This window comes from Eurosta solidaginis, chromosome 1 (genome assembly GCF_040869045.1).
Source record: "Eurosta solidaginis isolate ZX-2024a chromosome 1, ASM4086904v1, whole genome shotgun sequence".
Lineage (NCBI taxonomy): Eukaryota > Metazoa > Arthropoda > Insecta > Diptera > Tephritidae > Eurosta > Eurosta solidaginis.
In genome coordinates, this window is record NC_090319.1 from 261,823,666 (window position 1) to 261,847,667 (window position 24,002).

The window sequence follows — 24,002 nt, forward strand, 5'->3', positions numbered from 1 at the left end:
TCATTTGAGGACCTTTCCGGCATCATTTCTGGTTAGTTTTCGGGATCCTTTCCGGGTCCCATCAGGGTCATTTCGGGACTTTTTCGGCATCATTTAAGATTGGTTTTCAGGATTCGTCCGGGATCCGTCAGGGTAATTTCTGGACTTTTCCCAGACTATTTCGGGATAATTTTGGGACCCTCCCAAGATCATTTCTGGATGGATTTCGGGATCTGTCCGGGATGCCGTCAGGGTCATTTTGGGACTATTAGGTGATCATTTGAGGACATTTCCGGCATCATTTCTGGATAGTTTTCGGGATCTATTCGGGGTCCAGTCAGGGACATTTCGGGACTTTTTCGGGAATCATTTAGAGATGGCTTTCAGGATTCGTCCGGGAACCCGTCAGGGTAATTTCTGAACTTTTCCGAGACTATTTCGGGATAATTTTGGGACCTTCCCAAGATCATTTCTGAATGGATTTTGGGATCAGTCCGGGATGCCGTCTGGGTCATTTTGGTATTAGGTGATCATTTGAGGACCTTTCCGGCATCACTTCTGGATGGTTTTCGGTATCCGATCAGGATCCCCTCGGAATCATTGCGGGACTTTTTCGGGATAATTTGGGGTCCCTCCCAAGATCATTTCTGGATGGATTTCGGGATCTGGCCGAGATCCCGTCAGGGTCATTTAGGGGTGCGTTCGAGATCCCGTCAGGGTCATTTCGGGACTTCTTCGGGAGTATATCGGGATCATTTCTGGATGGTTTATGGGATCCGTCCATGACCCCTTAAGGGTCATTTCGGGACTATTAGGTGATCATTTGAGGACCTTTCCGGCATCACTTCTGGATGATTTTCGGTATCCGTTCGGGATCCCGTCGGAATCAATGCGGGACTTTTACGGAATCATTTGGGATTCCTTCCGGCATCATTTCTGGATGGTTTTCGGGATTTGTCCGAGATCCCGTCGGGGTTATTTCGGGACCTTTTCGGGGCTAATACGGGATCATTTGAGGATCCTCTAGGGGTCGTTTCGTGACTTTTTCTGTATTATTTCGGGATCATTTTGGGACCCTTTCGGCATAATTTCTTGATGGTTTGCCGAATCCATCAGGGTCATTTCGGGACCATTTTGGGATCATTTGGGGACCCTTCCGAGATCATTTCTGGATCCGTCCGGGATGCCGTAGGAGCCATTTCGGGAATTTTTTTACTTTTCCGGGATAGTTTTTGCACCCTTCCGGGATCATTTCTGGATCTGTGCGGGATCCCATCTGGGTCAATTCCGGACTATTTCGGGATCATTTTGGAATCCTTCCGGAATCATTTCTGTATGGTTTTCGCGATCCATCGTGGATCCCCTCGGAGCCATTTCGGAACTTTTTCTGGAGTTAGTCGGGATAATTTAGGGACCCTTTCTGGATATTTTCTGGATGATTTTGAGATCCGCCCGGGAGCCCGTCAGGGTCATTTCGGAACCTTTTCGGGATCATTTTGGAACACCTTCAGGGATCATTTCTGTGTGGTTCTCTGGATACGTCTAGAATCGTGTCGCTCTCATTTCGGGTTTTTTTGGGACTATTCGGGGAACTTTTGGAGACCCTTTCGGGGCATTTCTGGATGGTTTTCGGGATCCGTCCGCGATAGCGTTGGGGTCATTTCGTAGCTTTTTCTGGATAATTTCGGGATCATTTGGGATCCTATCAGGTTATCAGCTCATTTAGTTCTTTTTTTTACTCAATTACAAAAATAAAATGCATTAGATAGAAAACAAAATTTTAAACAGATAATAAGCAGGCTAACGCGAATAGCCCATATATTTAAAATTTTCCTTGCGGACGGGGCCGCGGATAAAGGCTAGTGTTTCATATATGTCGGAAGTGTTTCATCAAAAAATGTTTATTTGACTTGCAAAAGGTTTCGTTTCCCAGACTTGAAAAAGGTTTTCAATCTAATTTTGAAAAGTTTAACTTGACTGCAAAAATGTTTCATTTGTGACTTGGGTTTCATTAAAAAAAATTAATTTTTTCTTACAAAAGGTTTCAATTGACTTAAAAAAGTTCCATTTGACCGGGAAAATGTTACATGTAACTTTAGAAAGTTAAAAAAAAGGTTGCAACTGACTGGAAAAGGTTTATATTGATTTGAAAAGGTTTCATTCGACTTGAAAAAGTTAAGTTTGACTTGAAAAAGGTTGGTTCCTTTATTTCATGTAGAAGCATTTTCTTTTATTCTTAAAAGAGTAAAGTTTCGAGCTGACATTATTTTCTGCTTTCCAAGGAAGCTCAGTGTTATTTTGTTCTAAAAACTTCACACTATTTAGTGCTAACTACACCTTTTTCCAAATTTAATATAAAATACTCGAGCATTTATGCTAATTTTGAATAATATACATATGTATTTACTTATGCAATTCATGCGAACATATTCATATGCAAATTAACATTCACCTCTGCATTGCGTCGCACTCAATTCAAGTTTACTTTATTAAAATTATATTAATGAGATTTTCCGTTGTAAAAGAAAATAATTTAATCCGATTTTATGGGAAACTAACAATGACTTCTGGCATTTTAACACCAATTTAACTGTTTTACAAAGAGTGCAGAAAAATGAAATTTCCCGTTGCGCATTTTCCTACTTCAACATAGCGCACGTCACAGACATTCAGAGCCGTCGAATGGTCTAAGCAGGCCCGGTGGCATATAGTGGTTATAAGACCCCTTAACAAAAATGTTTACTCCATACCTTGGCACGACTCATATTCAGGGTAATCTTGTGCTTTTGTAGAGTAATACAAATCAGTTCAGTGATAGTTTAGCTTCCGTAGACGTGCTGCTGTGTAGTACAGAGTCCTTCCGGCCTCGAGCAAATGTTTCCAAACCCTCTCCTTCATATTGACTGCACTGTAAACACACGTAGGTCGCTCCCACAAAAACATTCGCAGAGCATTATTTGGCATAAGCACGCTCTTTCACTTCAAAGTTAAATTAATTGTGGAGCTCATTTAGTTCCCACATTGTGGCAGAAAAGCAAGTACATGCGTGGAAATCGCTTATGGCTAAAGCAGGAAATGTAATCACACAACGCACAAACAAAACAAAAACGAAAAACATTGCACACAAATGCAAATATGCAACATTCAGCTGTATAGGAGAGCAAAGAGGGATAAAAGAATACCCTCCAGCTGTACAACTTGATGTGTAAATGTGTATGTTTTGTGGTTTTTAATTAGAATGTCATAGGTATAAAAGTAAACTAGATTATATAAAATTAACTTATATGCTCATTAAATCACTACAGGTCAAAATTATGGTAATAATTGTTTATTAATTTATAACACATTACTGATGAGAGCACGGACTAACTGCAAGATCAAGGAACGCTATAACAGCTTCAATATAAATGCACGATAGGGCTGGCTGCCGCCCCTAAGAGCTGGAGCCTTGACCTGACGAACGCAGAACTCAAACACAGAACGTGCTCAACCGTTTCTTCCTGCAGCTCACGCTTGCTACATTTGCTATTACTGACGAGGCCTGACTTATAAGGCTGTGATGCCAGAAGACACAGATATAGTTGCTATGTCCATAGCGAGCATTAAGTATTCTCTCTTTAGAGATATGAGCTACGTTGTGAGTTTAATATCGTAGGATTTGCACATGATCATAGAAATTGTGCAGCCCCGCGCTTCTATCCATGCCTCTCCTGCTTGATCCATGATCATATGCAACCCCTGTCTCCTTTTGACTTCTCTTAAACGGATTGGGACGTTTACCGTCGCTTCAGCGAGTACTGCACTCACCATTGCCAACTCATCGGCCTTCTAGTGTTTTCCTTTATGACCGGGAAGCCAGTGCAGATGTATGGTCCGGCCTGAGCGAAGTTTTTCAAATGCTTCTTTGCATTCCAGGACCCTTTTTGAAGAAGTGCTATGTGAAATTATTGCCTTAGTCGCCACATGACTATCAATATATATATGGACACGACTGCAGCATAAGCACGCTTCGTGCAGAATTTCTTCTCCTTTCTTCACGGCTATAATTTCTGCCTGAAAGACCCTGCGTAATCTGTAAGTCTATAGGATCTACTTATTTCTCGATCGATACAGTAAACAGCAGACCCGACACCTTCCGTTAATTTGAGACGATATGTATACACCTGTATAGTTCTATAGAGTCACTTCTGCCTTAACTGTCCATAATTTGTCAAAAGTTAGCATAAGTTGCTCAGTTTGGATCTATCGTATCAAAACGGACCTTCATTTTGTTGAAGTGAGCTTCCCCCGCTGGGTTGGCTACCACTCCACCTAGCCTAACCTGATCTTTTTGCGTAACCCCCTGCCCTTAAGAGGTTCTAAACTAGATATGAGATCCAATTGTTTTGTTTCGGAACGAAACAGATAGTCAAATGGCCTTTTGTGCTCTCGTTTCAGGAACTCTACAACAACAAGTCTGTGGGGGTCCGTGTTTATAGAGGACCAAGCCTCTAACTAGTCAACATAGCGTTTCCCTAATTTATGTGTCAAGGCTTTGTAACATGCACGGAAACAAGATGGTGTGGAGCTGGCCCGGCGAGGAGAAGCGGAGCTTTTGTTTAACCCCTGGGAACAAGGATCCATCTCTGAGTACTGACTTAGCAGGCTGACAATCGGTTGCTGCGGTCGAATTTCTAAGAACATGTGATCGTCATACAACAATACACCAATTTTAGTCATTTATTGATAGAAACGAGGAAGCGGTGAAACAGTTACTTTGTGACTGCCCAGCGCAGTGTGGAAGCAGAATAAAGCTGCGTGGAATACCCTTCTTTCGTGAGCATTATAGAAGTTAGGTCGAGGGAGTTTCCTACTTATCTATATTTGGCTGTTTTTTTAGACTAATTTTCATTGGGTGATTAACAACGATGTTGACATTATGACCATTCTGCTTTTCCAAAATGGTCATAAAATCAACTCATATTTTTTCAAGAGGCCAAAAAGTCAATTATATTATTAAAATGTTAAAGCTTTTCATGGCAGAGATACACTCGGAGTGCTTGCCAAACACTGCCGAGGGGCGAACCTGCTTGAAAACATTTTCCGCGGCCGCCGTGGTGCAATGGTAGCGTGCTCTGCCTACCACACCGAATATCCTGGGTTCACGCCACAGTAAAAGCAACATCAAAAATGTTATGTATTTATGGTGGTAATGTAAACGGCCAAAATGTCAGTTGACATTATGACTACTTCAAATGGCCATAATATCAATTGGCCTTAACACCACTTTAAATGGTCAAAAGGTCAACTGAGTTTACGACCTTTCTTAATTTTACTTTGCGCCATTTAGGATTTAGGAAATCTGACCATTTCGTATGGCCAAACCCTCAATTGATTTTGTGCCATTTGAAGTGGTCATAAGGCCAATTGACCTTATGGCCGTTGACCTTATGTAAATCCACAAGTTTCTGATAACAATTGTGAAGCTCTTCCTCACTTGCATCGTTCATCTTCTAACAAAAGATTTTAATTTAAAACAAAACAAGTAAAGGTGTCTAAGTTCGGGTGTAACCGAACATTATATACACAGCGTGAGCTTTAATTGTACATTTCATTGCAGATAAATTAGTTTTCTATATAACACGTGGTACCGCCCGTTTAAAAAAATTTCTTGATAAGTGAATATTTTCTGCTATAAGGAAAATATTTGTACACAATTTCACTACGATATGTTAATTTTTCTTCGATTTATGGCTTCCGAAACATAGAAGATTGCTTAGTCATAAAAGGGGCGGTGCCACACCCACTTTCAAAAATTTTAGTGTTTTCCAATTTAATGTTATAATTCAATTTAGAAAGTAAAATTCTCTTGATACAAAGCTAGAAACCACGAGAGACTGATTGGCCTGAAATCCTTAGGTGATACATGAGAGCTTCTGCCGGCCTTCGGAATGAAAATAACCCTAACCGTGTGCCAAGACTTCGGGATATAGTTAAGCCTGAAGCAGTTAGTATATAAGATGGCCAACCAGTGGCAGGAAATCCCCAAAGACCTTTGAAGCTGCGCAGGAATGATTCCATCCGGGCCCGGAGACTTATAGGGCTTGAACGACCCTATAGCCCAGGTTATTTGACTTTCCCGTATTGGAATGCAGGCACTTCTGCATGGCCAACGACCGCCGACCATGCAGACGAAGATCCCTGCGCAACTGGGACATCGGGAAAATGATTGTCCAGTAAAAGCCTTAGGGACTCCTCGCTACTCATCGACCAGTCCCCACCATCATCTCTCAGATACCCCAAAGGAGCGGGGTTCCTAGAGAGTATTTTTCTAAACCTCGCAGATTCATTGCAGCCTTCTACGTTTTCGCAGAAGCTTCGCCATGCATCTCGCTTGGCTATCCTTATTTCATATTTATAAATCCCCAGACTCACCTTATAAAGCTCCCAGTCCGAGGGTAATTTACTCCTCCTAGCTCTGTTGAAGAACCGCCGACTGGACGCTCTTAGGTCGTTAAGAGAATCAGACCAACAGGGCGGCTTGCCCTTCCGCCCGTAAGTTTTCAATGGGCAGGGCAGCTGAAAGGCGCTATTGCTTGCCGAGGTGAAGTTTTCCACCAGAACGTCTATCTCAGATTCGGACAGACCCGAACTAATGATAGGTACCGCAGGCAGTAGCTCTCCCAGCTTCCTACAATACAAGTCCCAGTTAGTACTTTTAGGGTTCCTAAAAGATATTTTACCGGGACGTTCTTCGTTCACTGAGAACTGAATATATCGGTGATCAGAGAAGGAGTGCTCGTTGAGAACCCTCCATCCAGATATCCGACCTTCCAGCTCTCTACTAACCAGGTGAGGTCCAGGACCTCCTCCCTTACCGCAGTAATAAAAGTCGCGTCATTCCCCCTATTACATATACAAAGTCCCTCATCTACAACAAAAGTAAATAAGGACTCACCTCTAGTGTTGGTATCCGAGCTTTCCCAAATGCTATGATGGGCATTAGCATCGGCACCGATGATCACGCCAACACCTCTCCGCCTTGCTTCAGCGGTGATTTCACCCAGCATCGCAGGTGGTGGTCCCTCTACGTCCCCGTGGGGCATGTACGCTGAGACCACCCACATTTCATTACTTCCTCGCTCGAGGCAGACCGTGGTTACGTCAGCATTGCTGAAATTAGAGAGAATAAAAGCTTTAATCTCTTTTTTAACAAGCACACAGGATCTAGGCCTACTTGCCTCCCCATGCACCAAGGTGTTGAATTTTCCAGTCCTTAATCCAGAAATCTTACTGCCGTTACTACTCAGCCACGGCTCCTGGACAAAGACTATATCCACTCCGCCTTTTTCAAGGCAGAGCAACAAATTTGCGGAAGCCGCCTTTGAGTGCTGAAGATTGATTTGACGGATTTCCATCAAAAGCGCCCTTCTTCCGCACCCCATCCTTGGCGGATTCGTATTAGTCTTGTCCATTCTAAAAAAGTCCCCCCTCAAGGCCGCTATCCGGAGCCGATTGTGTAGTCGCCCTTAAACGGTCTTGTGATTATCTATGCTACGCAGGGAGGCCACGCGAGGGTTGACGCATTACCTTATGAGTAATGCGTTCAGAGCCAGACCGGACGCGAAGCGGGAAAATCTTCAACCGCACCTACACCACCAACTTAACGGCGACGGAGCCGGAACGTACCTTGAGGCCCGCCACGGTTTTAACGGGACGTGGGCAGGTGCAGCATTAGCCTACCAGCCATTTCGGTAGGGTTTCACCCCGACCTACTAAAGTGGGAGAATACCGCACCTACCAGCCCAAAGTCATCAAGTCAAAATGTAATGTCAAATCAAAGCCCTAAACAGTCCAGTTCGTCACCGTTGTGTATCGATCTTGACCCCTGAGCTCGGCACAATGACTCAGGGGGTGCGGGTTTTATCGTGTAGTCCTCTCTAGATCCGCCATTATCAGTACAAGCAGGGGCACCTCGTGCAGGACGTGATAACTAATCACGCGTGACATTCGTCACTATGGCCGGTCTAAGACTGATATCAGTCCCTGATCCAGAGCCTGAAACCACTTATGATATCCAAGCCAAGTATCTTAGCCCCTCCAAAATGCAATAACCTTTTTCAAAAATTTACCGTTTGGGATCTTTCTTTTTTTTTAAATTTGTTTTTAAATGTACTTTTCGGAAAAAATTCAAAAAAATTTTTAAAGTTTTTTTTTTTGTAATTTTTCAGTTTTTCTAGATTTTTCGAATTTCGCCCTTTTTTCTCATAAAAAACTTCAATTAATTCTGCAATCATCCCCACTAATCCCGGAGTGGGCCGAGAATTTTTTTTTTTATTGAAAAAAACTCAATTTTTTTTCGTATTTTTTCCGAAAAGTACATTTAAAAACATATTAAAAAAAAATGATCCCAAACGGTCAATTTTTGAAAAAGTTATAGCATTTTGAAAAAAACACCGTTTTCCAACTCAAAATAAGTTTTAAATATTTGGAAAAAAACGTTGTTTTCTTCAAAATGCTATAACTTTCTCAAAAATTGACCGTTTGGGATCATTTTTTTTTAAATATGTTTTTAAATGTACTTTTCGGAAAAAATACAAAAAAAATTTTAGTTTTTTTTTTCAATTAAATAAACAAAAAAAAAATTCTCGGCCCACTCCGGGATTAGTGGGGATGATTGCACAATTAAGTGAAGTTTTTTATGAGAAAAACAAAAAAAAAAGGGCGAAATTCGAAAAATCTCGAAAAACTGAAAAATTACAAAAAAAAAACTTTAACAATTTTTTTTAATTTTTTCCGAAAAGTACATTTAAAACCAAATTAAAAAAAAAAAAGATCTCAAACGGTCAATTTTTGAAAAAGTTATAGCATTTTGAAAACAAAAACGGTGTTTTTTTAAAAATTCATAACTTTTTTTGAGTTAGATGAAAAAATTTGAAAAACTTCTGAAAAACGTCTTTCGTATGCTAGAAAAGAAGAAAAACTTTCAGCCAATTCTAAAGGGGTCGGGTTCAAAATTGGTCGAAATGGAATGGAATACCCCATATACATATTGACCGATCTATAAAATATTTTCAGACAACAATGAATGTAAGCATTTGGTGAAATTTGAAGCTTCAATCTAAAAAATTGAAGTAGATATGAAAAAATTCTCTTTTCTCAAAAATCGGTTGCATGGGGAATATTTGCTATAGTGTTCCTATCCGGTCGATTCCAAGAAATGTCTAATCGGGCGTCTAAATGAACCCGCTCACAAAATTTTTTCAAGATATCTCAAAAGTTGAGGGGCTAGTTTGCATTCAAACAAACAGACGCGCAGACATGTGCGTATAAATGAAAAAAGATTGTCATCCCGATATCCCGATATACTTATTGGTGGGTCGGATTTTTCTAAAATTTTCTCGAACGTTTTTGAGATGAGTTTGCATAATTTCAGTTACAAAATTCGTGGAAGTTTATTCTCAAACCATCGAAAAAAAAGGTTTTAATTAACGAAATTCGATAAAAAATTCCCACTGCTATTTTATTGTTCGCTGCTGTATATTTAGTTCCGATTCAACAAAAACAAAAATCTTGTATTTTGGGCTTTTTTATTTAACTAATTAACAAGTCATTTTAACATATCTTCTACAGTTTTCTGTACTTCACTATGCTTAGAATACTCAATCCTTAATACAGATCGAAGAAAGAAAAAATGTTGTCATATAAGGGCACCAACGACCTTTTCGCCAATCATCTATTCTTCTTTGGTTAAATATTGCCTGTTTTCTATTGCAAATCAGTATTTGGATTGTCGCATCGTTGCATTAGGTTCCGCTGCAACAGTGGATGAAACGAAGTACATACAAATTGGCGCCCGAGTACGATAAATAATTAAATGGCTGCAATGAATTATCTTGCAAACACCCGCAACTTTAAACTATTAAAACACTTTGCTTAAGCGACGTGATGAACGTAAAGTACTAGCTACAAGAAATCATCGTGGGAAAGTAGACGATAGCACGTAGCATTACAACGCAAATGCCAACACATTCAGGAAGCAAAATAGATTGTAACGAATTTAAATTACTTGATTGCTGCGTACATTGAATGATAAATGTCGGCACGATAACTTGCATCCATCTGCAGCCACTATAATAATAAAACCAGTGCTAACTACACGCGAAGGCACTACACAACGCTATTGTAGTTGTTTTAGAAGCAAGTCCAAATTTTATTATGATTGTGGTTGCAGTTGCAGACAACAAGAAGCCACAACTGAATTGCTTATGATTTCACTATCCGCACTTCCTTCCTAGTTCGCCCCACAGTAGCATTGATTAAACTTGAACTATTGCGCCAATTTCTTGCTTTTTGCCGCATTCTGATTTTGTTGCTTTTGTTTCGTCTTCGTGTTCTTTTGCGTTGGTGGCATTTGTGAATTCTCAGCTAACAATTCACCCTCCTCCTTGCCCACCACATCCTTAAGCAATATACGCTTGAATAGTAGCGCATCTGTGCATGTGGCAAGTGGCTTTGATACATTTTCATTAGAGGACGTCGTCAAATATTCGCCTAAATTACGCCATAAACGTTGCTCTTGCGGCACCGCTAATTTATCCAGTAACTTTTTACACAACTGTGGCACAATCGGTTGCAATATGATACCACAGATGCGTAACGTGTCCATTGTCATGGCGATAATCGTTTCTAGCCGTTCTGAATTTTCAATATTCTTTACATTAACAGTCGCCGCATCGTTGATGTTGGTGATGGTGTCTGACGCGCTCTTCAACTCCCAGGGACGTGCTGTTTCAAAGAAATTATTGGCCGCATGTAAAGTGGCTACGACGGTATCCACAACCAAATAGAAATTCTTATCTGCATAATGTTGTGCGCAACGTGCTGCAAATAAACAATAATAATAATAATCATAAAGTTGTTGTTAGTTGAAGGCAGTTGAAATAATTTTTAGAAAAAAATTGAGATTGAAAATATTTGAGTACATAAAAGTGTGCGCTTAATTAAGTGCTATTAGAATGTAGCGAGTATTCTGAGTGCGCTGGTTAATAACGATCAACATGATTATGATTATGATAGTGAATAGTGTGAGATTGAAAAAATGTCTGTTTATTTTCCACGATTTGTTGGAATAACTTTGATAAGCTGGGTATTTGCTGTTTGAAAGGGAAACTTCGCTTTGATATTTTATATTGGACGGTATTGATGAACATTATTGCATTTTCTTAATATTTCAAACCTACTCAAACTTTAAATTTTTCTTCATAAAAAAATTATATCCAATTTAAAAAAATGGGAGCTTGTGCGCGCGTGAGTATACTTTTGTGGCACCATTAAAAAATTGTTTTTAATTGCATGCAAATAATTAATTACAATAAAATAATGAAAGGACTGACAAAGATAGTCAACAAAGTCATTAACGTTCAGTTTGAATTTGAAAAATTAAATATAGAAATATTTTTCTTCTTTCGCGAATTAATCGAATGTTATTAATTCTAAATTATGTACACTGCCGTAGCATCTTCCGTTAAGGTATTTCAGGCAAAGGAATCATGAATAGATTTTTTTCGAATAAACCGGTCCCTGGTTCACTTCCCGGAAAAAAGTATGCTAATCTAGGCAAAGGGCGACATATATGTATGTATACAAAATTTCATGCAAATCGAACCTATACAAGTGCTTCTATACAAAGTGCTTCCTATATATCAAATTTAAGAAAATCGTACCGCGAATAGAATTTGTTTAAACAGATCAGTTCCTGGTCCACTTCACGAAAAGAAACTTCACAGGAACACTCTCCCGTGAAGATATCCTGTAAATTTGAATAAAATCGGCGGATTGGTTTCGGAGACCATTAGCTGCATACAAACATAAGGTGTACATATCCTCGATTAACAGCTGAATTCAGTAACAGCCGAATTCACTAGTCACTATTAGAAACAATTCTTGGTGAACTTCAGTTTTGAGAAAATTTGGTATTCTGTAAACTGGCTCACGTCTCCAGTCTCACAAGAGCGGTCACTAATTTGTGAGCTGGCCCGGGCATATGAAAATATCGGCAAAAACTATTTGGCAAAAACGATTGTTGTTCCATTTTTAAAACTTAAAATTAGCAACGAAAAAATAAAAATATTAAAAGTAATCTAATTCAATGTGCGCCTTCACTGAGATTATAACCTACGCTCTTTGGGATTCTCCAAACAGAAACGTGAGTTGCGCCCTATGAGTTCAGCCACAACACCACACATCGTTATGTTGCCAAAATTCAGTGTTATATAATTTTTTAAATGTAAATTGTCTTTTTCGAGAATTTTGTTGATGTGGTGAGTTTTTTTGTGACCTTCATTTACTGAATACCGAAATCATCTCAAGTCACGAAAATTTTCTCTAAGGGAATATCTCAAATTTGGAGACTTGAGATGAGACTGAATCTGCCGTAAATCTTCTTAGTGCACAAACATTAGCATATATACAAACATACAAAAAAAATAGAACTTTTGTTTAAGAATTTTAACGAAACGTTTACAATTTTTAACGACAGAGGAGTGTTGGCAAACATCGATAGCTTAGTTCTATCGATTAAATAGATTTTTGGTGAGAAAACAATCGATAGTTTCGATAGTATAGATAGTTACTAGTTGAAATAAAACATTCAGAAAACTTGATAATGAAATATAGAAGAATTATTATTAAACGAAAGTTTATTTAAATCGAATCCTTTTTGAATGTAACAAACAAGTTAATAACAAAAACTATATTAAATATATACACAGATGAAAAGTAATGTTTCACAGTAAAATGATTTAATCTGCCTACTGCCAAAATATTTCAGAGGTAATCACATATTCTAGAGCAGTCTTGCATTATTGATTGTGAATATTGGGGATATGGTTTCAATCAAACGCTTCCCTCAAGTTTTATAAAAATAAAATTTTATTCAAATTGGTATCTTTCAATCTGTTTCTTTTTTCACTATGTATGTGGCCGGCTTTCGCAAATATGCGCTCAGATGCCACTGATGTTGCGGGAATGAATAAATGCTTGTCAGCAAGTTTCTTCAAGCCAGCTCTTCTTAATGGTTGAGTCTCTGCATTTGACGTAATTTGTCGGAAGCTAACGTACTTGAACGAAAATATGTTACTAAACTTTTACACTTTTTTAAAATGTTTTCAAAATGTTTGCTTTTAAAACTGTCCTGTACTACTAAGTTAATTGAATGCACAAAATTTGGCAAGTGACGAATTTTAAGAATATCTGCAGTCTTAACCATTGTAGTGGCGTTATCCGTTACAATCGCTACCAATTTTTTTTTAATTTTAAACTCCTCCATTACCGAGTCTATTACCTGGAAATTAGATCTTTTACATCTAATCCTTTAATTATAGAGTGCAATTGACAACTTACCGTAGCTATATCATTTGCGCTGTGGCTCCCCTCAAGTTTTATAACTTTTAATAGCGGTGATAAAATATTTTCATTTTTGCTTACATGGCATGTGACAGTCAATATACCCTCATTTGATGTAGAAGTCCACATATCAGTTATTATAGCTGCATATTCACAAACATTCAAAAGCTCGCTCAATTTTTGTTTAATCTCTTCATAATAACTGGGATACAAAGATCTTTTTATCGTGCTCCTACTAGGCATTTGATACTGCTTATTTAATCATCTTTATGAATGCTTTATCTATATATTTTTTGCTATAGAATTATCGCCATAGTATATATCCCGATTTAAGAAATCTTTGATTGCACTCTTCTTTTTTGGTACATCTGGTTCAGAATCAGACAGTATATCCAGAGAATTGTTTTCTTCAGTTGATATCTCATGCAGTAAACGCTTTAGTTTGTGGTTATGCTTTCTTTTAATATGGTCAAACATGTTTGTGGTATTTCCACAATATTTATATTTACTGCAACAAAGCTCGCATTGTACGAAGTTAGAGTTTTCAACTTTTCTAAAAAATTGCCACACACTGGACTTCTGCCTATTCATTTTTCACATTTATAATTTTCTGAGCTGAAAAGCGTTGACGTTAATTCTAATAACACAAAAAATAATGAGACGGCGAATTCGCTCAGGAGATGCCAATAGCTATCATCCGGTGGCAAAATCCCGAGCCAGATAAATAATTTTGCATGTAAATGCAACAACAACGATTTGAGCCAGATAAATCCAGATAGAAGTCTGGTTCAATTTGTGAACCAGATAATTTTTAATTACTTCTTTTTAGGTTGGCAACGCGGCTTTTAATATACCTACTTTTTCAAAAATAGATGTCGCTGCTTAGCCTTTCGCCGAATGAGTTAAACGAAAAACAGCGGCGACATCTGCCTATCACATTTCACGTGTGCGAAAATTTCACGACATCTGCTTCTCAAGTCTCTCAATGATCCAGAGCATTCCCGTGAGAATTGAGCGAGCCGGAGCTGTAAAACTCACTGAAAGACGGCAAATGTGTAGAAATTTGGTAGGTTTTATATTCACGTAAAGTGCGACATAATCGATAGTTTTAACGATTGTTTTAACGAAATATCGGTGGATCGAAAGTTAAGAAACCATTGATACTATCGATGTTTTGCCAACACTACGACAAAGGATTCTTCAAGAGATGTATGCATTCTTAACCATTAACACGCATAAAAATGTATGGGTATGTATGTGTGTCAAGCTGAACTGAAATGGAAATGCATGCGTATATACATCCATATATATGTACATCTATACATACCGATAACTGCACTCCCGAAGTTAAATAACACTAATGAATGCTGGGCCCGTATCGTGTTATACGATCCGTTATTGAATTAAATTTTTCGAATCGCAATTCAGTGCTGAAATGGTAATTGGGATTGAGGTAATACGTGAAATAGTGGCTACAGGTACTGATTAGATGCATTATGTATTATGGCTTTTACAAAAAGCCTGACAGATTCATATTTATCGTTTGAGTGAAATTGGTTTTTTATCCGTGATCGTATAACACGATATCGGCCCAGTCTTTTTTCACCATTCGATCTAATTCAACATATACATATATATGTCACGCATAATGTGATGTGGTTAAAGTCTTATACAAATCAAGTTTTAGTGGACAGCTTCAACCTGTTACTTTTGTGTTACAGTGATGCGCTCATATCTTAAAACTTCCCTCTAATAATTTTTTCATAACGCGCCCAAAGAAGATTTACTTAAATTTAAATTTTCCTTTTTGAAACTATATAAAATTAATGACACTCACTTCTCTCGATCAAAATTCAAGTCCTGAAATTACATGTGCCTGCTCCGGAGTAACATTGGGATCAATCATGAGCTAAACTGCTTACCATGCAATCTTCTATGCTTGGATAAAATAAACAAACGACTAGCCAACAGCCAATGTGAACACAAGCTGAAAGCTTCAGCGAACCACATATAATATTTGTCCGCTTAGAAAAATTCATATAAATAAATAAATAAATGTAAGGCACGATAATCTCCGAAGAGATTTTATGGCGAGCTTCTCTCTCTCAATTTGTGTTGTGCTCCTTTTAATTTTTCCTACAAATTGGCGGGACGGGACCTAGGCACTTGTTTTATGCCGACTCCGAACGGCATCCGCAAGGCAGATTAGTTTTCACTGAGAAGCGTTTTATGTCAGAAGCACAGTCGGAGTGCTTGCCAAACGCTGCCGAGGGGCGAATTCGGTTAGAAAAATTTTCTTCTAATTGAGAAAACTTGTTTCTAAAATTCTGATGTTGCTTCGTCCGGGGCGTGAACTCAGGACCTTCGGTGTGGTAGAGGGTGTGCGCTACTAACACACTATGGTGTTTCTAATTTATATAACCGTGTAATCATTTAAAAAGAAAATAGAGCCTTTTTACTCTAGACTTTAGATGCGGCCTTCCACAATGCTCACCTCATACCTGTCCCCGCCCGCTCCTTCTTTTCCACTAAGAAAACGGGTCTACTTTCCTTTTTTATACTCCCTTCCTTTCAAGCTTCTTCATTTCTCTCTTTTTTATTACCCTAATTGATCATTTTCTTCTTGCCCTCCTACTCTTCGTGTGTTTCTCATCTACCCATTTATGTTGTCATTATTATTCATTTTTTTACTAATTTTCGAAATTCATTCGCTTTTCTTCTTTGTACTTCTTCTCTGCTCTCACTCTCTTTCGGCAAACCCTTCTATCCTTTTTTCTTCTCTTTTCTTCACTTTGTTTATGCCTTTTAATCACCTTCTTTCCCTGAAGGAAGCGTGACACCACCTACTTTCCCAAAATTGCATTCATCTTCATATTCTGTCCAAATGCGGACATGATTTTTAAGGATTTCCCCATTTCTTTTTCACTTTGCTTATTTCTTTCTATTATTATAATTAATTATTTCGATTGCCTCTATGCTTGTTTGCGCATAAACGAGCTTGTGATCAGTGCAAACAACTTTTAATTTCGCTTTATTGCATTTGGTGCAAATTCGGAGGTGCTTACCTTCAAAAAATAAACAACCTTCATTTTCAAAGAGTAAACTTTAAACGAACTTCCATTAATATAAAGAACCCTCAAGCTAGTGTGCTATAAAATGTTCCAATTTATTGGAGCAAAAATATCGAAAATAACCTAAGTCAAGTTGTGACTTAATGGAAGTAGTTGTTAAGCGTTTGAAACTTTAGTAATCATTGCTTTAAAAAGACTAAAATCAAGTTTAGCGACTTCACGAGGAAATTTGTGGACGAAAAGTTGAAGTGTGTATTAACTAAAAGTAGACGAACAAATTACAAATAGTAAAAGTGCTTCCAAGCAGTCCTGCTGCTGCATCGAGCATTTATACGAGTATAGTATTTTCTTGTTAAGCTTTAAGTTAAGAATTTAGTACAGTTTCGGGCGACGTAATGGCAGAACGATATTACAATAATGGAAAATAATTGAGACAAGGAGATGCAGAGGTAGAGGGAGAGGAAGGGTAGCAGGAGAGTGGGAGTGAGAGAAGAGGAAGATAGAGAGGGAGAACGGGATCTAGATAGGGATGGAAAAGAAGATGGAGATGGAGATCGAGATGGATATGGAGATGGAGATGGTGATGAAGATGAAGATGGAGATAGAGATGGAGATAGAGATGGAGATGGAGATGGAGGTGGAGATGGAGATGACGATGGAGATGTAGATAATTTACACGGTCTCCTATTTGCCGTATATGCTATGATTTAATCAAATGTGTTATTGGAAACCATGTAAACAACTTGTGGTAACTTGCATTAAAGCCGATGAGAGATTTCTCTTATATACATACAACGGTTTCTATGCGCTATGTACACACTGTAGACTGCAGCTTCAATGCACTGTCACTGTACTCAAGTTTTCAGTCGTTCATTCTCCTTCGCCTTGTCGGTACCTGTTTGCTTAAATAAATACAATCCACTTAAGTATCACTATTACATAACGCGTGTTTTAATTATAACATCTGGCGACGATACAAAACGGGCGATGTCGATATTTGGAAGTGTACCGAAATTTGATTTTAAAGAAAATATATGGAATGTTTTCCATAGTCAACTTGACCAATTTTTCATTGCTAACAATATTGAAGAGGGGAAGCAGAGAAAAGCAATTTTCCTGAATGCCCTGTCGGAAAAAACTTACGTGCTTCTAAAAAATCTGCTGAATCCACATATTCTTGATGGTGCAGCAACTACGTATGTACAGTGTATCCTAGCTATGTCGGCTCATTTTAAACCAGCCGCGTCCGAATTTCCAGAGCGATTTAAGTTTTATCAGGCCAATAAAATGGCAACTGAATCAATAAACGACTGGGCGGCAAGAGTTCGATCATTAGCGGTAGGATGTTCTTTCGGCCCACACTTTGATATGGCGATTCGCGATAAATTAATTATGGGCTTGGAGGCTGGCCCAGCAAAAGACAAAATATTCCTAGAAAATGAAAGCACCCTCACATTGGAAAAGGCAATAAGCATCGCTAACGCATCACATTATATTCGGCAGCAGTATGAGGTCAAAAGGGAAGTTGAAGACAGCAGTGAGCAGCTACATTATAACCAAAGTCAAATGAAGGTCAGGCGGAGAAGTGAAGACTCGAAAAAACAGCAAAAAGAGGACAGCGACAACGTAAAACGCAGTGGTCGAAGTCAACAACAGCGGAGGCGGCAGAACAATGACCATCAGTGCAGTGTGTGTGGGAGCGTGGGCCATAGCGCTAGTGTGTGTAAGTTTAAAAGTTACAAGTGTCATAAATGTCAGCGAAGAGGGCATATTAAGAAAATGTGCAAAGCAGGCAGAATAAATTTTTTGACAGAGTCGGAAGAAGAGTTACCTCTCTTTAATATATCATGCAATAAGCAGGGGCCAATTTGTTTTGATGTGCTTTTAAATAATGTTCGCTTAAACATACAATTGGACACTGGGTCAGAATATAGCGTGATTGCTTTCGCAACTTTTCGTGAATATTTTAATGCCGCAGAACTTAAAAAGACAAATATAATTTTTAAATCGTATAATGGTACGCGGATTGTTCCTAAGGGAGTATGTGATATGCTGGTGAAATATAATGGCTCGTGTAAGTGGCTACCAGTTGTTGTTATTGAGAATGGTGGCCCGCCCTTGTTGGGAAGAAATTTTGTGAATCAGTTCGGCATAAGTATTCAAAACGTTAACTTTTTATCCAAACAGAACAATATTGCCGATTATGTATTCAAAAAGTTTCACTCCTTGTTCGATGGCACATTAGGGTGTTTCAAAAAACAACAGGTAGAGCTTGTACTAGAAAAAAGTGCAACTCCTAAGTTTTGTAAACCTCGCCCCGTCCCTATAGCAATAAGGGAAAAAGTGGACAGGGAAATCGCAAAGCTGGTTAAGCTTGATGTGTTAGAACCTGTAGAGTATTGTGAATGGGGCACTCCTATTGTGCCAGTGTTGAAAAAGTCAGGCGATGTAAGGATTTGTGGCGATTTTAAGGTCACCCTCAACCCCTACCTTAAGGTTGAAAAATACCCTCTACCCCGAATCGAGGATTTGTTATCAAAGCTGCATGGGGGAAAAGAATTCACAAAGCTTGACTTCTCCATGGCTTACCAACAAATAGAGCTGAAGCCATCTGCGAGACCGTTGACAACAATTTCCACTAGTAAGGGGTTATACCAATATAAGCGATTAATATATGGACTTGCATCAGCACCAGCGTTGTTCCAAAGAATTATGGAAACCCTTTTATCAGGGCTAGAAGGTGTAGTGGTATTTTTAGATGATATATTGATTACCGCCCCTAGTAGGACTCTCCATCTACAACGGCTAGAAAAGGTGTTAACTATTTTGCAGGAGTCGGGTTTCAAGCTGGCAAAAGACAAATGTTCATTTTTAAATTCTTCATTGTGTTATTTGGGCCAAAAAAAGTTATTCCGCAGATTGCGGCCAATAGGTTGCAAAGGATAGCGCTGACATTGTCAGCATACGATTTTAATATTAGTTATGTTAAATCTGAGGAAAACGTTGCTGATTTCTTTTCAAGGTACCCTAGTGAAACTGTTTGCGAAAATTTTATGTTGCAAGAAATGCAAAACGGGGTTTACATGAATTATGTCTCTGAACGAGGTATTCCGGTATTAGACTTTAACATCATCCAGAAAGAGACTATGTCGGATCCAATCTTAAAAAGAGTTAAGGAATACATCAATTCGCAATGGCCAAATAAATGCAGTGAGGTAGAGTTAAATCCATATTTCCTTCGTAGGTTCGAGCTCTCAGAGGAAAATGGGTGTTTGTATTGGGGTTATAGAATTATAGTTCCTCATTCGCTACAAAGTAAAATAGTAAAGTATTTGCATAGTTCTCACATGGGTATAAGTAAAACCAAGTCAATAGCCAGAGAGTGTTGTTGGTGGCCTTGCCAAACTGTCGACATTGAAAAAGAAATTAAATCTTGCACCAGTTGCCTAATGACACGTTCAAACCCCCCGAAGCAAAAGTTGATTCCCTGGGACTGGGCAGAAAAACCCTGGGATAGAATCCATATTGACTTTTTTGGGCCAATGATGAGTCGTTGGTGTTTGGTAGTGGTGGATAGTCACAGCAAGTGGGTCGAGTGTGTAGATATGGGCACAAACACAACTAGTAGCAACACAATAACAAAATTGCGAGATATTTTTGCTCGTTTCGGTCTTCCACGAACTGTTGTTTCGGATAACGGCACAGCGTTTGTGTCCAGAGAATTTCAAGATTTTTTAACAAATAATGGTATTAAGTATGTCACAACCCCTGTAGGCTATCCGGCTACCAATGGACAGGCGGAAAATATGGTGAAAAGTATAAAAAATGCGCTAAGGAGAATTTTGTTTGGAAAAAGTTGCGTACGATTCAATGAAACATTAGCACGATATCTTTTTGACTACCGCAATAAAAAGCACATCACAACGGGTTCGTCACCTGCTAAATTGATGTTTGGTAGGCAGCTACGAAATAGATTTGACCTAATTAATCCCAAGAAGAAGACTTGTAAAATAGAGTTAAGACAAATAGATAAAAAGGTAAAGAAACAACAGAAAGATCAGCAGCACTATTACAAGGGGAAAAAGAATTATGATTTTGAGCTAAACGAAGTAGTGTTAACAAAGGACTACTCAGTCGCTGGGCGCGTTTGTTGGGTGAGAGCGAAAGTAGTAAAAAAAATTGGTAAACAAACGTACTCTGTTCAGTTAGAAAAAAAAAACGTGGAAGCGGCATGCCAATCAAATGTTAAAAATTGTTGATAGAACTAATGAAGAGTTTGAAGAGGAGGGATACGTTCCAACTACATTAAAGAACACAGAAAATTTTAAATTCTCAAATGAAAAAGAAATTGCCGCAGAGCCTGAAATTGTAGAGAATAATGAGAATAGGCAAAAGGAAAATTCTGTAACTAACGATGACACTAGAACACATAGCTATAATTTAAGAAGCAACCCTAATAGAACTAAGTCATAAATTTTGTAAAGATTAAACGACTAAAAACTAAGAGGGGGATAGTTGTGGTAACTTGCATTAAAGCTGATGAGAGATTTCTCTTATATACATACAACGGTTTCTATGCGCTATGTACACACTGTAGACTGCAGCTTCAATGCACTGTCACTGTACTCAAGTTTTCAGTTGTTCATTCTCCTTCGCCTTGTCGGTACCTGTTTGCTTAAATAAATACAATCCACTTAAGTATCACTGCTACATAACGCGTGTTTTAATTATAACACAACTCAATTCTTAAAATTTTACAACACTCTTGTGAATTGCCCAATGGAGATGGAGTGGGTGAAGAGGGTTTGCCACAGTTAGAAAGCTTTGACGGAATCATCGGGTATGATCCGTTAAAAGATACTGAAGCCAAAATAGATACAAAGGTTGGATTGGTTGGGAAAGAAAAACTTAACCATTTCCAATGTCAACAAATAAATATGAGCGAAGTAAGTACTAACTTCGCGTCCTGCAATATAAAATCACTCATAAACAGTAATTCTACTGCATTCGCCGATCCAGATAGGGCACTTCCCTATAATACGAGGGTAATAGAACCCATAGATACCATAAACGAGAGACCAGTTTACTCACGAAGCTATCCATACCCCATATCTGCTGCAACTTTTATAAATAAAGAGATAGAATCATTGCTTAAGGACGGAATAATCAGAAAGTCATATTCGCCATATAACTCACCAGTGCAAGGGAATCAAAAACTTAGGATGGTCATCGACTTCCGGAAATTAAACGAGTTTACAGTTTCCGAAAAATACCCTATTCCAGACACTTCGGTGATCCTATCCAATTTAGGAAAATCAACGATATTTACCACTTTGGATCTCAAATCAGGGTTTCGCCAAATACGTTTACTTGAAAAAGATAGGTGCAAAACGGCTTTCAGCATAAATAACGCCAAATACGAATTTTGTCGGTTACCTTTTGGGCTAAAAAATGCTCCGAGCATTTTCCAAAGAGCAATCGACGACATTTTGCGCGAAAATATTGGGAAGATTTGTCATGTGTACGTCGACGATATTATCATTTTTTCACCAGACGTACATTCTCATCTCGAACATGTTGATTCAATATTAAAAAAGATAGCAGACGCAGGGTTGCGAGTATCTTTGGAAAAATCCAAGTTCTTCCACAAAGATGTAGAATTTCTAGGATTTACTGTTTCAGAGAAAGGGATTCGCACCTCGCCTAGCAAAGTAGAAGCTATTTTAAACTATCAAGAACCGAAATTTTTAAGATCACTACGTTCATTTCTAGGACTCACTGGATATTATAGGCGGTTCATTAGGGACTTTGCCGACATTTCCAAGCCCATAGCGAAATATTTGGAGGAGAACGGTCATGTTAGAAGCAACTATTCAATGAAAATTAATATATCACTCGACGTGGATGCAATAACAGCATTTAACAAACTAAAACATATATTAGCCTCAGAAGATGTTCTTCTTCAACATCCGGACTATACAAACCCATTCGAAATAACGACCGATGCTTCGTCTGTCGCACTTGGTGCCGTGCTTTCACAGAATGACAAACCCATTACCATGATTTCCCTGACGTTGTCCAAAAGCGAAGAAAATTACGCCACAAATGAGAGCGAGCTCCTTGCCATTGTATGCGCATTTCAAAAACTTAGATATTACCTTTACGGTAAGAAAAATATACACATATACACGGACCACCAATCGCTCACATTTGCAATTTCTGAAAAAATCCCTACTCGAAAATAAAACGGTGGTCAGCATTTATCAATTCTTTCGCCCCAAAATATTTTTACAAGCCAGGCAAAGACAACAAAGTAGCTGATGCGCTTTCTCGGCAGTATATCCACAACTTCGACGAATTAACGGAAACCGCGCACAGCGAAATTTTTCTTTCTGAAGCCATAACAACTATAAAAAATCCAGTTAATCAATTCAGAGCTCAGCTCGTTCTTGTGACTTCAGATTTCAACAGAAAATCTACAAAACTTTTATTCCAAAAACAAATCAGACACACTGTACATTTTAACGACGCAGAGTTCTTATTCCAAACACTTCGCGAAAAAATAAACCCAAATGTTGTAAACGGAATCTGTTGTGATCTCGAAACGAAGGCCAGAGTTCAGTCCTTGCTTTTGTCAAATTTTCCTGGTGTTAAATTCGTACACAGGGAAAAATTGGTCATAGACCTTATCAGAAGAGGGGATCAAATCAAAGCGGCTACTGCAGAACACAGCAGAGCGCACCGTTCAGTTCAAGAAAGTTATAAAGAACTCATCTCGGAATACTTCTTCCCAGATATCAAGAAAATATTAGCAACAATCGGTAAAAACTATAGAATTTGTATAGAAATCAAGTATAACAGGCATGGAGCAGTTTTTTATACCAGCGTTACACAGTAGCAGTAACACAGATAGAGAGAGTACATTCTACAATTACGGAGATAGCCAGATCCACCAAAGCGCAACAAAATTTAACTGACATGAAAGAACTGATTTTATTAGCAACAAACAAGTACAATAATACTATTCATTCAACGTTAAATGAAAGTCCTATAAACGTGCTCAATCATTTTTCAAAAGAATTTCTGAAGTCAATTAAAGACAAACTTTGTGCAGCACAAGATAAAGTAATAAGTAAGTCTAAATCAAGCCCGACGAGGGGGGGTGAGGGGTCATTTACCCCGGGCCCGGGCTTTGGAGGAGCCCGGGAATCTCAAAATGCTATCCAAGCTTTTTGCTTGCAGAAAATAAATAAATTATAAGTTGAGGCAGTTAAGCCTTTTGCAAATCGTTGCCAAGGATTGAAACAGGCACTAAACGAGTTACTTGTGCTAAGTTTGACAGCGGAAACATATGGTGATGTTAATGGCGTTATTCAATACATCAGCAAGTTTGAATGTATTTTGTTTTCCTCCATTCCAGGGATACTACGATCGATATCGAAGTTATAAACTTAGAAAGTTTGATCTCTGATTTAAATCTGATCAGAAAGCAATGGGAAAACATTTTATGCGAATGCAAAACAACGCCACTGGATTGGGAATCTCACCTAAGTTTCCTGACGTTCG

General features: G+C 38.5%; 1 protein-coding gene across 1 annotated transcript in view; it reads right to left on the reverse strand.

Moving 5' to 3' along the window:
• Window positions 1-9,531: 9,531 nt before the first annotated feature.
• MetRS-m (Methionyl-tRNA synthetase, mitochondrial) overlaps window positions 9,532-24,002 on the reverse strand; it is a 90,531-nt gene continuing 76,060 nt past the window's right edge. The window contains exon 7 of the mRNA XM_067760625.1: window positions 9,532-10,842. Within this exon, the coding sequence (XP_067616726.1) occupies window positions 10,289-10,842 (554 nt within the window). The 3' untranslated portion in view covers window positions 9,532-10,288. The remainder of the gene's footprint in view (window positions 10,843-24,002) is intronic.